At 41.0% G+C, this 15,746-nt stretch overlaps 1 protein-coding gene across 2 annotated transcripts in view; it reads left to right on the top strand.

The window, feature by feature from the left end:
• PBLD (phenazine biosynthesis like protein domain containing) overlaps positions 1 to 6,200 on the top strand; it is a 44,435-nt gene extending 38,235 nt beyond the window's left edge. The window contains exons 7-9 of one of the 2 annotated variants that reach the window (XM_029609671.1): positions 1,540 to 1,718; positions 2,896 to 2,958; positions 5,677 to 6,200. In XM_029609671.1, the coding sequence (XP_029465531.1) occupies positions 1,540 to 1,718; positions 2,896 to 2,958; positions 5,677 to 5,789 (355 nt within the window). In that variant the 3' untranslated portion in view covers positions 5,790 to 6,200. Of the gene's footprint in view, positions 1 to 1,539; positions 1,723 to 2,895; positions 2,959 to 5,676 lie in introns of both variants that reach the window. The other variant, XM_029609672.1, reaches the window with a different exon arrangement.
• The last annotated feature ends 9,546 nt before the right edge of the window (positions 6,201 to 15,746 follow it).

Genomic DNA, 15,746 nt, shown 5'->3' with positions numbered 1-15,746 from the left:
CCTTACTTCGCTCTTAAGTGCTCCTTCTTCCAGAGATGCCACTTCTACCAGTTTCAGCAGTATCGCACCCCACCTGTGCTGCTGAAACAGCAGCTTCTGGCATGCAGATGCCTGTGTAAGAGAAATCATTCTAAGACACAAAAACAGACCCAGACTAAGCCTGGACCTATTTTTTTGAAGAGATTAGACTTTTAGGCTGCATCCCCTCTGGTAGAAGGGGTTGCACTGCTCAAGCAGTAGTGGAAGATCACCAAGGATCTGGAGGTGTTTGTATCTGATAATCTTAAAGTGGCCAAACAGATGGATAAAGCGATGGTAAAAGCCAGAAAGATGCTTGGCTGCATGGGGAGAGGAATGGTCAACAGAAAAAGGAAGGTGATATTGCCCTTGTACAGGTTCCTGGTCAGACCTCATTTGGAATACTGTGTACAGTTCTGAAGACCACACCTTCAAAAGATATAAACAGGATGGAGTTGGTCCAGAGGATGGCTACTAATATGGTCAGTGATCTTTGTTCTAAAGCATATGGGGCTAGACTTAAAGATCTAAACATGTACCCACTGGAGGAAAGGCGAGATAGGGGAGATATGCTAGAGATATTCAAATATCTCAAAGATTTCCATGTATGTGAGGTAAGCCTCTTTCATACGATGAGGTTGAAAGGGGATAGATTCAAGAGTAATCTTAGGAAGTATTTCATTATAGAGAGGATCAGGGATGCATGGAACGGCCTCCCATGGAGATAGTAGAGTCATATTAACATAGTAATGAAGGCAGAAAAGGACCAAATGGTCCATCCAGTCTGCCCGACATGCTGCTTATGGTAGTATCTGCCACACCATGCAGGTTACCCCCATGTTTCTCTTAAGGGTAGTAACTGCCACTCTGTGTAGTTATCTGTAGTCCTTATGATAAGGCTACTAATATTTACAATCCAAACCAAGCAACTGACAAACCCATAAAAAATTACTGCTAGCAACATTTTTACTGCATGAGGAGCCTTGTTGAAAATTCAGACAATGCTTTTTGACCTACTTTGCTTTTGAACTTGGCCGCAGAAACAATCCTGTGGGGTTTTTTCCCTTGTGTCTGGATATAAATATCCCAGACCGTAAAAGTCAGGGCCCGTGTTGGTTCTAGTCTAAATCCAATTCCCCTTTTCCCTCCAAAAAACAGTGTCTGAATTCAAGAAAGCATGGGATAAATACAGGGGATCTCTAAGGAAGTGATTGGAATTAAAATATTAAATTAATTGGGTAGCTGAGCAGACTAGATGGGCCATACGGTCTATTTCTGCTGTCATGTTTCTATGTTTCAAAATTGTGGAGTCTGGTTACTGTTTGTAGTTCTCCTTGCTTCCAGTGCTGCACCAATGTCATTATATTTAAGATGAGAATATGATTTCACCAATATATGATCCCTGTATTACATATCAGTTTATTGCAGCTAACACAGTACAGAACAGTATTGATGTGAATACAGAATTCCATATAACCTGTTTGGGAATGCTCTTTGATATCATATGCAATCAATATGTAGGTCAGAGTTGGAAAAACTGAAAGTGGATCCAGAAAATCTTTTGCGGGCTGAGAAGACAGGAAAGGTGAAAGGAGTAATAATCACACTGAAAGAAGGTTTCCGTGGAAACCGTAAAGGCTATGATTTCTGTTCCCGATACTTTGCACCATGGTATGGGATTTCGGAGGATCCTGTCACAGGTAGGCAAGTGTGTTTTTTACTATTGAAGAAATGTTCACCAGAACCTCATATGTCATGGATGCGCCTTGCTGTATCATCCACAGCTACCTTTTCAACAGCTAAGTCTTCTTCACTTCTGTAGTATCACTGACCAAAAATGTTCATACTGTACTTTCTTTTTTTTTTTTTTTTTTCCTCATTCCACCTTTGAACCCCACCCCCTGACTACATTCCTTTGATGTGGGTGCTCATAGGCCTTTACTCTCAGTGAAATACTTTTTGACATGTCACATAAGAAGTCATTATTTCTGTTTTCCTAAGTTTTTGTTTTTTGATCATAGGCAGCTTTCAACAAGTATAACATGACACTTGTGTTTCAACCTTGTAATTGTTTATCTAGACAGTCGGACGCTAATAGCTAGATAAAGATGCTGAGCTATAAAGTTGTAGAACATTTTGAACTGATATGAGGTTAGTTGACATTCCATCTAAAAACAGAGATGAGGTCAGTTTATATTCCATATAACATTATAGAAACATCTAGAACTAGAACAGGACAAAGCCAATTAACATTCCATCTAAGATAATAGAAAATATTCTTAGAACAAACACAAGTTTGATAATGCTGGCAAATTCCAAGAAAACATTTACATATGAGACGAGATTTGTTTATAATAGCCAATCATAGAAATTTTGACAATTATGCAACCTAGTTTAAGGGTTGAAATATACAACTGAAATTCTATTTAATGATTTGCTATCAGTAAGCTTATGTTAGTGCCTAGCATGGCACTCTGCCTCTCCATAAAGCCTTATTATTTTATAGCATTTAAATAAAAAAGCTTTTCTCTAAGCTAGTGGCTTTAAGCATTCTATTTTCAGAGAACCACAACACCTGGTTGATTCAGAAGAATTATTGTGTGCCTGAGGCATGGGGGAAACATCTTTGGCATCACTCTTTGGTTGGCAAGGACCAGCGAGATAGAAGTAGTCATCTTTTCTTTCCCCCCCACCCAAGTCTGAACTTTCCACCTTTGCAGAGATCTTAGGCTCAACCAGCCCTGAAAGACAGTGGATCTGTACATGAATTTTTTTAAAATATTTGTATTTCAGTACAGTGCATAGCATTTACCCCATGTGTTCTAAATTAAGTGCACTCTATAACTATAAAGATGTTCCTATTTCTGATCTTTTCAGGATCAGCGCATGCTGTGTTGAGCAGTTACTGGGGAGAGACGTTAGGAAAAACAGAAATGCTAGGTAAGAAAGATGTTTTCTGACAGGGCTATGGTGTTGGCTTATGAGGGAATATTATTTTCTATTCTATTCTATTCTCCCTGAAACCTCAAGCAAGACTTCAGCGTCTTGTGACCAAGGAGATGGTTATTCCTGAGTTGAAACAGAATAAGCAGTGAAAAGATAATTCATGGGTCCACCCATGTCAGTCTTGCTTTTGTTATTCAGCAACAGTAGTTACATTGCTTAAAATGTTTTTCTTTTCCCCTCTGCCCTATTGTTCTGTCTGCTAACCTAGTCTCTCTTTCCTCCTGTTCTAACATTTTATTTGTATATTGTCTTTACCCTGGATTCAAACATGTTCTCTCCACGATATGCCCCAAGCATTGCATGCCACACTGGATAGCAGACTCCACCACGGTTTTGCTGCACTATGGTGTATAGTGTCCTGTTTTTCCTTTAAAAATATTTTATCTCTTTGATGAGCGAATATGATACCAGGTTTCTGCTGAGTGGTTCATGGTGTAGGAGCTGTCCCAGTTGGGGAGAAGTGAGGATGTACTGTGTTCCAAAGAGTTGTGAGGAAACTAAACTGAGGTTCTCTGTAGCTGTTACTGTGATTTAGAGTATGCATTCTGAGGCCTACAGATTGGTGACAAGTGCTATTTGCTTGTATAGGTGGGCCTGCGGAAATTTATTCTAGTAGTTTAGAAATTGTGTGATAGGAGCCGTATTGTTTATAAAATACGGGAACAAACTATTGTGAGCTCTCTAGAAGACAGGGAAATATATATAGTACCTGAATGTAATCCGCTTTGAAGTGTCTGAAAAGTGGAAAAAATAAATACTGCATATTTCTGTCCCAAAAGTACATGTGCATGTTTCAGTTCATGGGTGTGTTTGTAATGCAGAGAAACACATATACTTTTGCTACTCTTTTTTTTTTTTTTTTTTTTTTTTTGTGTGTGTGTGTGTATATAGTCTTTTTATTGGAATTTTAACACCATTACAACCATATGCAAGAAAACATTGGAATATAAAATTACAAATATTTATAAAATAGATCTGAAAACGAGAAAACATCCATCATTTATTTTTCTGACTTTTTAAATTATCTAGTTGTTTAAAAAATTACCCATCCCAACTCCCACCCTCTTCCCCGAAGTGTTAGTAGGAGTTTGCAAGAAAGGAGAAAGGAATTAGCATTCACCAATTAAATGTGAAGCGACTGTTGTTAAGATTTGGTTTCCCTATCTCAATCGGCAACCTCGAGAGGTTAGGAAGTTCATAACTGCTTTGTGTTTCTGAGGAGATGCTGTCAAAAAAGTTCTTGGTCCTATTTCTCTACTCATTTTATAAAATTATGCACATATATTTTATGCATGGAATAATTTTAACAATGCACTTGTAATAACTCAGAATTAAATGAGGCAGGTTATTGCACACAAATTAGCATATATGCATGAAATTAGCCTCTACACATGTATTATATATTTTATTAATTTTGAACATATGTGCGTATATCAGCTTTCCTCCATATATATGCATGTAAAAAGATGGGATGGAGCTTCCGGGACAAGCCCAACACTTGTGTGTGAAATTGCTATTTTAAGACACTTATACGTGTATATTTGTCTACTCGCGTAAATTTACACCTGCTCATTATCTGCTGTAAGTAATAATAAACGTGTTTATTGTGTACTAGTGGCCAGATGGGAGGTCTGGGGGAACTGGGGGGAACTGGGGGGAACTCAGGCTGAAGAACCAGGAGGGTCTCAATGAGGTGCAGAAGGACTGGACGAACTGGTGGACTAATTTGGAAAAGTGGTACTTTCACTCATGCGTGTGTGTTTTAAAATATACCAACTTGCGCATGTAAAAGCTGATTTATGTAAGTCTTATTTTCTTTGCAAATATAAAATATATGCATGCATATTTAAAAAATAGGTGGGTAAAGTACACATGCTCAATGCATTGCATGATTTCGTGTGTAAGCCTACATACGCAGGTTTGTTGCAGGATTGATAACTGTGTATTTTACAAAATGCACATATAATCATACATGTGTTTTGGGAAATGCTATAGTAAATCTGCTCACGGCTACATACATGCAAAAATGCCACCGTGCGCAGTTGTTTGAAAATGATCCTCCATGCACATACCCCACTACTTAAAAATACTTGAGTGTTCACCCAGACCTCCCACACAAAAAACAGCAGACAAAAGATGTGTCCTTTGAATTATGCAAGTCAACTAGCAGGCATAAAAGCGTGCAGACAAGCTTGATCAGGTATGCGTGTGTACCACTTACAAAATACGCTGCCTTTTTCTCTGTTAACATTTACACGCGACACTGAAACATATGTATAAAATGGGATACACACGCATACATGCTAATTTTATGCACGCAACCCCCACATATCTCCTTGAAAATTACCTTTTTTACTTGGGAATATTTGTCTTTCTTCACAACCTGAAATGAATGCTTTTGATTTCATGTCTTGGTTCTGATGTAATTGACTCAGTCATAATTTCTAATTGCACCAGTATGGTAATCTGGGCTAAGGGTCCAGATTTGTTTTTGCTAAGGGAACTATGTTCTAAAGGTTTTCTCCCATTCTGTGTGTGTATGGGGAAAAATGCTTAGTAAATGACCCTTGTGTTTGATTTCTTGCATTTTCCATAATTGTGTGCATAAAGGAATGGTGAATTAAATCATGACTTGTGCTGGTCTTCTTTTAGCTTATCAGTGTTCTCGCCGTGGAGGAGAACTGAAGATCACAGTCCGGGGTGATGGTAGGGTTGATATTGGAGGACAAGCAGTTATTGTACTGACGGGCACCTTAAGTTTGTAAAAGCTGTCACTGCTTAAATTTCATTTTTATTAAAAATAAATACATTTGGAAATAAAAACTCCCAGTGTTATACACATTTTATGCAAACTGTAACCTACAGATGTGTTGAAATCCTTTGGTTATGTGTTGCCCTCCCTGATACGATGAACTGAGCAATCTAATTAGCCTCCCAAAAAAACCCAAACCATCCATTTAATATAATGTATTTCTATGGTGGTTAAGGAATAAGAGTTTATAAAGAATACAGAGTGTTGTTTTTTACAGGATAGAAGCTTCTGTCAGACTAGATTCTGGATTAAAACAGGACTTTCCTGAAATCTTTGGGTAATCATAAAATGCAACTACTATCTGTTGCGACCGTCGCTGCTCGACGTCTCCACTCCGCCCACCTTACCTCTTCGGCGACTCCCTCTTTGGTTGATGGATGTTTGGCTGCCGCAGCGTCATCTTGCCGACCTCCTCCGGCGTCCCCGAACCGGCTAGACGCTGCCTTCCGCCATGTTCTCCTGAGGCCTAAGGGCGCGTGCGCGGCGCAGCCCCGACTCAAGTACCAGCTGTGGCGCGAACCTCAGGGGTGTCCCCCTGAGATGACGTCATCATCACCAGATATTTAAGGTCTTTCGTTTTGCTAGCTAATCGAGTTAGCATAGGCTTTCTTACCTATCTGCTTCCAGGTATCGCTGCGGATGGGATTCGCTCTCTGCATACCTTGCTACTCTGCCTCCTCGGACTTTACCAGGGGTACCCGCTCCTCGAGGGCCTCGCTCTCTCTCTTGATTTTCAGGTTGCAGTCTGGAACCGGTACTCGCTCCTCGAGGACACACGTTCCCACACCTGCTACTGAATATATTTATTTAATTTATTTATTTATTTAAGGTTTTTCTATACCGGCATTCATGAAAGCATTCACATCATGCCGGTTTACATGAAACAGGGGTGTGAAGAAACAACCAAGAACATAAATAAACGTGAAGAAGAGATGCAGTTACAATTAACAGGGGCTGATAACTGGGAGGTGAAAATAGAAAGAGAAAGAGGAGGTTAATTATATACAATAGTACAGTATATATACACAATCCGAAATATACAGTTGCTGAGTGGAGTCTTTAATGGTGGGCGTGTTAAGTGGAGTTCGGGAAGGCTTGCCTAAACAGCCATGTCTTAAGTCTTTTCCTAAAAGTTAGTATGCATGGCTCATTTCTGAGATCTGGTGGGATGGTGTTCCATAATTGTGGGCCTGCTGTGGAGAAGGCTCGGTGTCTTAAGGTACTGTGGTTAGTGGTTTTGGTAGGTGGAACAATGAGGCATCCTTTGTAAGCTTCTCTGGTCGGTCTTGTGGATATGTGTGAACGTATAGGAATTTGTAGGTCAATTGTGGTGTGTTGGTGAATGATTTTGTATAGTAAGGTGATAGATTTGTAAATTACTCTGAAATGAATTGGTAACCAGTGGAGGTCTTTTAGGACTGGGGAGATATGGTCTCTCTTCCTGGTGTTAGTTAGTAGTCTGGCTGCTGCGTTTTGGACCATTTGTAGCGGTTTGGTGTAGGAGGAGGGGAGGCCAAGTAACGTAGAGTTACAATAGTCTAATTTGGAGAATATGAGAGCTTGGAGGATGGTTCTGAAGCCTTTGGTGTGGAAGAGGGGTCTTATCCTTTTTAAAACATGCAGCTTATAGAAGCATTCTTTGGTTGTTTTGTTTATGTGGGCTTTGAAGTTAAGTTTATTGTCGATTATAACACCTAGATCTCTTACTTGAGTAGTTTGTAGGTTGGTTGGAAGACAAGTTGAAGGATGATTGTTCTCAGGAGAAATGAGTAATAGTTCTGTTTTATTGGAGTTAAGTACCAGATTTAGGCTGTTGAGGAGGTTTTTGATTTCTTGATGACAGGACTCCCAGAAATCGAGTGTTTTTGAGTATGATTCTTTGATGGGGATCAGTATTTGTATGTCGTCTGCATAAAGAAAGTGATTTAAGTTGAGGTTGGTGAGGAGTTGACAAAGAGGCATGAGGTAAATATTAAAGAGTGTAGGGGATAAAGAGGAGCCTTGAGGGACTCCAATGGTCGAGTCGAAACGTGATGACTCTTTGTTTTGGATTTTAACTTTATAACCTCTGTTAGTGAGAAATGATTTGAACCAGGAGAGCTCCAATCCAGAAATTCCTATTGTAGATAATTGGTTTAAGAGTATAGAATGATTGACGGTATCAAAGGCTGCTGAAAGATCTAGAAGGACCAATATGAAGGATTGGCCTTTGTCTATGCCAAGAATAGTGAGGTCTGTGAGGGAGGTGAGGAGGGATTCTGTACCTAGGTTCTTGCGGAATCCATATTGCGAGGCGGATAGCAGTTTGTTATCTTCAATGTAGTCTGATAGTTGGGAATTCACCAGCCTTTCCATAATCTTGGCAATGAAAGGAAGATTGGCTATAGGTCGGTAATTGTTGGGGTCATTTGGTTCCAAGTTTGGTTTTTTTAAGAGTGGTTTGAGTGAGGCCTGTTTGAGGTCTTCAGGGAAGGAACCTTGAGAGAGTGAACAGTTAACTTCTGCCAGGAAGTCACCGCTGCCTACAAAACCAGTGAATTACCATCTCTCTCTCAGAGCTTTCCCTGGAACCAGGTCCTCGAGGGCCTACTTCATTCCAGCTCCTGGGCTGTTCCAAGAGACTATTGTGTGAGTGTTACCATCAAGGTTTTGTTCCTGAACTCTGCATACTCTGCCTACTCACTATCTCAGTTTCTCTACAGCTCAGCCATCCTGGGATCGCTGTTCCAGTGCCTGAGGGACTACAGCCCAGCCGGGCTCTTCCAGCTCACTACTGCCACCTCTGGTAGTTCTCTAAAACAGTTTAATAAAAGAACTAGTGTGTGTCTATCTCCCAACTCGGAGCCTGACCTGTGGTCCCTCTCGGGATCCTCCCCCGTGGGTGTGGTCATCTGCCACCGGCCCAAGGATCCACCCACAATTATCACAAATAATAACACTACCAGGCCGATACAGAATGGTGCGCTCAGCCGAGCGCACTGTTTAGCCCCCGTTTGGCTGCACGTTTTTGACTGTAAGGGGTAATAGTGCGTGGAAAATGTGTGGCCAACTCACCCCCCCCCCCCCCCACACACACACACACACACAAAACTAATAGCTCTCGTCACATGCAAATGCATGTTGATGATCCTATGATTACCACCAAAAACATTGCAGACAAAATCAGCCCACTCAAAACAATAAATGTAAACCCTGCCAGCAGCAACAAAAAAGCATGGTTCACACCTGAACGTCAGAAGCTCAAAAACAACCTGAGAATAAAAGAAAGAAAATGGAGAAAGCACCCCTCCTCCTCCTTACTTGCTTCATACAAAACATCCATGCATGAATACAGGATCAACATCCTAAAAACAAAGCGCGACTTCCACGTACTCAAAATGCACGACTATCAGTACAATGCCAAAGCCCTTTTCTCTCTGATATCCAACCTAACTGAGCCACACACACAATCCCTCCCTAGACACCAAAAACAAATGTGACAACCTAGCCTCCTTCCAAAACAAAGTATCCAAACTGACAGCCAATTTTCTCCCGGACATGTCCTTCACCTTGCCACCCTCCTCCAATACCACAGCCTGCCTTGATCATCTTGAAACCACATCATCATGTGAAATTAAATCACTTTTAAGGAAAATCAACCCCTCCTCACACACCTTAGACAACATCCCATCCAAAATGCTACGAACCATCCCCGAAACTATAGCCTCAACCTTATCCGAAATCATCAACTGCTCCATCACCCATGGTGATGTCCCATCTGCCCTCAAGCTAGTGATTGTGAAACCAATCCTAAAAAAAATCTAACCTCGACCCTTCAGAACTATCTAATTATCGCCCAATCTCAAATTTACCGCTTCTAGCCAAAATCACTGAAAAGGTAGTCAACCTCTGCCTCACTGAATACTTAGACTCACACAACATTCTTTCCACATCCCAGTTTGGATTCCGAAAATTTTTCAGCACTCAAACACTCCTAATAGCCCTCACTGACACTATACTCAAAGGCATGTATAAAGGACAAGCATACCTCCTAGCTATGCTTGACATCTCCTCTGCCTTCGACACTGTCAACCACAAAATCCTACTAAACCAACTCACTAACATAGGCATAACAGGTACTGCCCACCGCTGGTTTAAATCATACCTGGAAAACAGACACTTCAAGGTCAAACTTAGCAACAGCAAATCTGACCCTATCAAACTTACCCGAGGTGTACCCCAAGGTTCTGCCCTCTCCTCATCCCTCTTCAACATCTACCTGCTACACCTATGCCACCTCTTAACTAACCTAGGCATCGTCCATTTCATTTACGCGGATGATGTCCAAATTATCATTCCCATCACCGACTCACTAGCCAATTCCATAAAACTCTGGAACAATTGCATCAACTCAATCAACCAACTTCTTACGAACCTCAACCTTGCACTCAACACCACCAAAACTGAACTCCTCATAATCTCCCATAATCAGCCCTCCCTTAATCACAAACAAACTAGCACCTCAGCCCCATCTCACAACATGTACGCAACCTGGGTGTTATCATTGATAACCATTAAACCTAAAAACCTTCATAAAATCCACTTTAAAAGAATGCTACTATAAACTTCATGTATTAAAGAAAATTAGACCCCTCCTACACACACATGACTTCCGCACTGTCCTACAAACCCTAATCTTCGCTAAAATTGATTACTGTAACTCCCTCCTCATAGGCCTCCCATCCTCCACCATCAAACCCCTCCAATTATTACAGAATGCCACTGCCAGAATTCTAACCAACACTCATAGAGAAGAGCACATCATATCTATCCTTAGAGACCTCCACTGGCTCCCGATCTCCTCTAGAATCCTCTACAAAACTCTCTCCCTCATACACAAAACAGTACACAACCAGAACATTACCTGGCTAAACAACTCATTCCACTTCAACTCTTCTAACAGACCAACCAGATCTGCCTATAAAGGAACCCTTCACATTCCCTCTCCCAAAACCACACAACCGTCCTCCACCAGAGACAGAGCACTATCAATAGCAGGAACTCAAAGCCATCCGACCGACGCATGGAACCATGCACTCACAAATTTAAAAATAATTGAAAACGTGGATCTTCAAGCTAGCCTACTCCTAACCCCTACTTTTTCCCCCTGGTACTATCACGATACATAACATTGTCTACAGTTTCAATGATATAATATATACATAATTTATCTGCAAGCCCCTATTTAACATCATGTACCCTCTCAGACCTTACCATGTAACCTACTCTCAAATATGACTAATGTGTACATAGTTTGTTTATATTTACATATATATTGTTCCTCCAACTCTTATATACTCTCTCCACTCCATGTTTTTGTACCTTCCTCCTGTTTACCATGCCATGTAACTAAATCTTTCCATGTATTTTCTCTATCTTGTTATAAGTTACTTGTAAACCGATATGTGCAAACTGCTATCGGTATATAAAAATCTTTAAATATAATATAAATATTAGGTATTTACCTGCAATACAGAAAGCAAAATGTGCGGTCAAGCCGCACGTTTTACTGTCAGAAATTAATGCCTGCCAAAGGCAGGAGTTAATTTCAGACGGCACCGGGCCAGTGTACAGAAAAGCAGAAAAAATGTTTTTCTATACACCCTCTGACTTAATATTATAGCGATATTAAGTCAGAGGCCCCAAAAATTAAAAAAAAATAAAATTTGCCCACGGGTTGGAAAATTGACGCTCAACTTTGCCGACACATAAACATGAACAAGTATACGCAAACTCACACAAATGCACGTGCAAGTTTGCGCTAGCACACAGAAGCACACACAAGCTGACAAAAGAGCACACAAGCTCACATAAGTATAAAAAAAACTCACGTGTAAGCATGAAGAAGTGCACTCAAGCTTGTGAAGCTTACAAAAGCACACAAGGGCAGGCAGACACAAACACACACAGCCACAGGCCCCCATACACATAGGCATAGGCCCCCCCCCTCACAGATGCAGGCTTCCCCAAATACACACACACATACATGTAGGCAGAGGCATACACACACACACAGGCAGACCAGACTACCTGAGCAACACTGGGCACTTTTCACTAGTGATTTATATGAGTAAAATCTGGGCCATGGACTGACTGGATGGCACAGTGGCACTGCCAAGCGGAGGGAGCTGGGTTTGAGTCCTGGCTCAAGTCTTCTGCTCCCTGACAGGCTGATACAGAAAAACGCGGGCGAGCGCACAGGCTACTGAATAAGGGGTAAAGCTAGTGCGTTGAAAACGCGCGTCCAACCACGGGTTAACAGGAGCGCACTGTACTGTATCGGCCTGTGAGTTAGCAGGAGTTGGGAATACTGCGAAGTCCATGTTCACAGCCCCTGCGGGGGAAGGGAGAGAGTCATTGTGCATTGGTAACAGCTATTAGCTGTATTTATTGCAGGTTTCTTGGAAGGAAACGTAGTACATGGCTGCCAGACAAGGACTGTCACTACAATGACTGGACTAAAGTAAGTTTGGAATATGAATATAATAAAGGGGAAAAATATGAAGGCTCAAAGTGTCAGATACCAGCCATGGTTCTGAGTGCCATGGAAGCCCACAGGAACAGAAGGAAACTGCCAGATCAAAAATAAAAAAAAACAAACATCTGGGCCTTATTATCAGATCCCTGTTTTATGACTGAGATTTCTGGTCAGATTTTTAAATTCTTGTTACAATGTACATTTTTAAAGCAATTGTAGCACTTTTTAAATAGAAAACAATGTCAGAATGCTTTGAGGCAGAATTTTTATAACCATATTGAGGTCACTATTCAAAATTTATTTAGACAGACAATTCATGAGTTATCTGTCTAAATGGCAGGTTTTGTCATATTCAGCCACTTAACCAGCTATAATTTAGCCGATAACATACCATTTAACCGGATATCTTCAAAAGATATCTGTTAAGTGGTGATCCTTTAAAAAACAAAAACAAAACAAAACAACCCACAACCACGGGCCTTCTGACCTGATTTGCATTCCCTCTTCCCTGCTGGCCAGGACCTCCCAACCCCTTGAAAGTTTAAAAATAATTCAAATATCTGCAAGGCCAGTACGGTCCTGCCCTCCCCTTCCCTGCCTGCTAAATACAGAAAATATTGCCTCCTCGGTCCCCCCAAAGAATCCTCCCTCACGCCGCTACCCTCCCTCTAAAGCCCTCCCACCCACTCAGTACCTGAATCGCTGGCCCCTTTCTCTAGCTGGGATTGTAGTACATTGTGATCCCGGGCAGTTCCAGCATTAGTCTAGTAATATCTTTGTCAGTGATATTGCACAGCGATTGGAAGAAAAGGTTTGACTTTTTGTAGTGGCTCTAAAATCTGCTTTGTTCAAGGTAACTGAAAAAAGCTGAATATATGTTTTTAAAATAAATAAATAAATCTAACAGAGTGGACACCCTGAAGGTGGAGGCAGAATGAGAAGTGATCTAAGAAAGCTCGAGGAGTGGTCAAATGCTTGGCAGTTAAGATTCAATGTCAAAAAGCACAGAGTTGTTAGCCGCGGCTGAATGAATATCTGGGCACATTCCACCTACCAGCTCCAGAGAGCGGCTGTCTGTCTGACACTGCTACTAGTGCCAGAGTTTGCACCATTTGACTTTACCTTTCAGTGCTGTTCTGCTTTGTCTACTCAGCTGTTCCTGCAGCCGGAAGAACTTGATCCTGCCCTGCATGACATTATCTTGAAGGGCCCATAAAGTACCAGTGGTGGGGCCTGTTGGATCTAGAGGGATTCTCTGGTTAGAATCCTACCTGACCTGATGCATTGTTGCTGGAAAGACCCTGGATACACAGTTAGAAAAATAAACTTCATCATTTATGCATATAAGGCAGGAACTGTTTAAGGATGGACAAGTGACAAAGTATGCTAAAGAGCAAGCAAACATACACCAGTAAGAATATAACCAGTACTTGTTTACTTCTAAAACACCATTAGATTGCTTAGGTAAGGCCTAGCTTGTGATTAATTAATAATCATTAACATAATGAATAAAAATAGTGCATTTCTCTTTTTGAATCAATCAGACTTTTGAAGTAGTGCATCACTTTTGGGAAATAAGCATATCTGGGAAATTATATGAATAATCATGAAAGGGTATAATACAGGCATTTTATTGGTTCACTGTAACTATCCCTGTTTAGCATAAAGCTGAAATATAAATGTGTGAAATATTACTGCATATGAAAGACTGTTTCCTGATCTGGCAGGGCAATTTTCAGTATGTACTAATAATAAAATAAGAGAAAATACTTTAATTACAGAGAATTGGATGCAGTGTTTAATTTTTTTCAGTCTAATTCTGAGGCAAAATTCTGGATATATAAGAAAATATCCATATGCCAAAGGGGCGTGCACACACAAAGAGGTTTATTTATGTACAGGTTTTATATACCATCATTCGGTAGTCCATCACAATGGTTCACAGAAAAAACACATTATAAAACAAAATCCTAATTATATTTAAATCTATAAAAATGAGATAAATTATAGGAAAATAATTAAAAGAAATGATGAAAATAATAAATTAATCAGCAACAATAAAATCATAATAATAATAATACAATATCACTCAAAGTATTAGGTTGCCCCTTTAGCTCACTGAGTGCAAGAGGACCACTTGATTTCTACCTTTTTGCTTTTCCTGGCCTAAAATAATGTGTGCTTTACTTGCTTCTCCATTATTACTGAGCACTTGATTATTCTGGTTGTTTAATTTGAATTGTTTTATGAATGATGTTCTTAACTATATTCATAGGGCAAAATCAATCAAAAAAAGGAAAATTTGATTCCCAACTCATATATCACCTATTATTTGAAGGAATCGTATATACCACAATAAATCATCAATTATTATAACATGTAATACACTTAACATTCATAAAAAACAATTTAATGAAATATACCACAAAATGTAATATAAAAAAATACATTCAATACATATGTAACAAATCATCAGGATACTTTTAACCATTAAGCCCTATTTTACAACAGACACTCAATACAATTGATTACTAATTTCAAGAACCACCAAAAAACCAACAAATATACAAATCATATAAATTACCTGCTGTCTTATGCATCTTTATACATCATGACATATTCAAACTTAGGCCTGGATTTTCCTATGTCACACAGCTTAGTGAATTCCGCGGTAATGGTGGGCGTGGGGGTCGAGGGGGGCGGGCCTGCGAAAGCTGGCAGTGATCGCACCACCGCAGTGTTATCGCTGCCGGCGTTCGCACCCAATAGCGCCATTGTGAAAGGTGGTTCTATTGGGTTCGCTACTGGCGGCGATAACGGGTCTTACCTTATTGCCGCCAGTGAAGTTACCACCGCGTCTGCCTCCTCGCCACCCCGACTCCTCCCCCTCTGGCCCCGACTCCACCCCACAGTCTTATGTTTTTGTAAGGATGTGAACCCTGGGCTGAGATGAGAGGTGTCTCTGCCCACAAGGAGGAGCCCTGTGAGCCTCACCGTCAGCAGGCGCAGTCTCAGTGGCGTGGGACACAGCTAAAAGCAGAGACTTTATTATGAAGGAAGGAAAAAGTAATGTCCACAGAACTGGAGATGTAGTAGTACAGTCCTGAGCAATGGGGAATACCCAGAGTGAGGCCACAGCTGAGAAGATCCGGTAGTGGCCCGCGGAGCGGGGTACGCCAGGGATCCCCTCTGATGAGTGAAGGCACCTCAGGAATACAGATCTGGTAGTGGCTCGCGGAGTGGGGTACGCCGGGGATCCCCTCTGATGAGTGAAGGCACCTCAGGAATACAGATCCGGTAGTGACCCGCAGACCGGGATATGCCGAGGATGTCTGTACAGTAGATGTTGAAGAACTGTTAGAGATGCCAGAACCTGGAAGTGGCTCCCATAGT

This window comes from Rhinatrema bivittatum, chromosome 7 (assembly GCF_901001135.1).
Source record: "Rhinatrema bivittatum chromosome 7, aRhiBiv1.1, whole genome shotgun sequence".
Classification (NCBI taxonomy): domain Eukaryota; kingdom Metazoa; phylum Chordata; class Amphibia; order Gymnophiona; family Rhinatrematidae; genus Rhinatrema; species Rhinatrema bivittatum.
The sequence above is the reverse complement of the archived record's forward strand: the minus strand, read 5'-3'. Positions and strand labels throughout refer to the sequence as shown.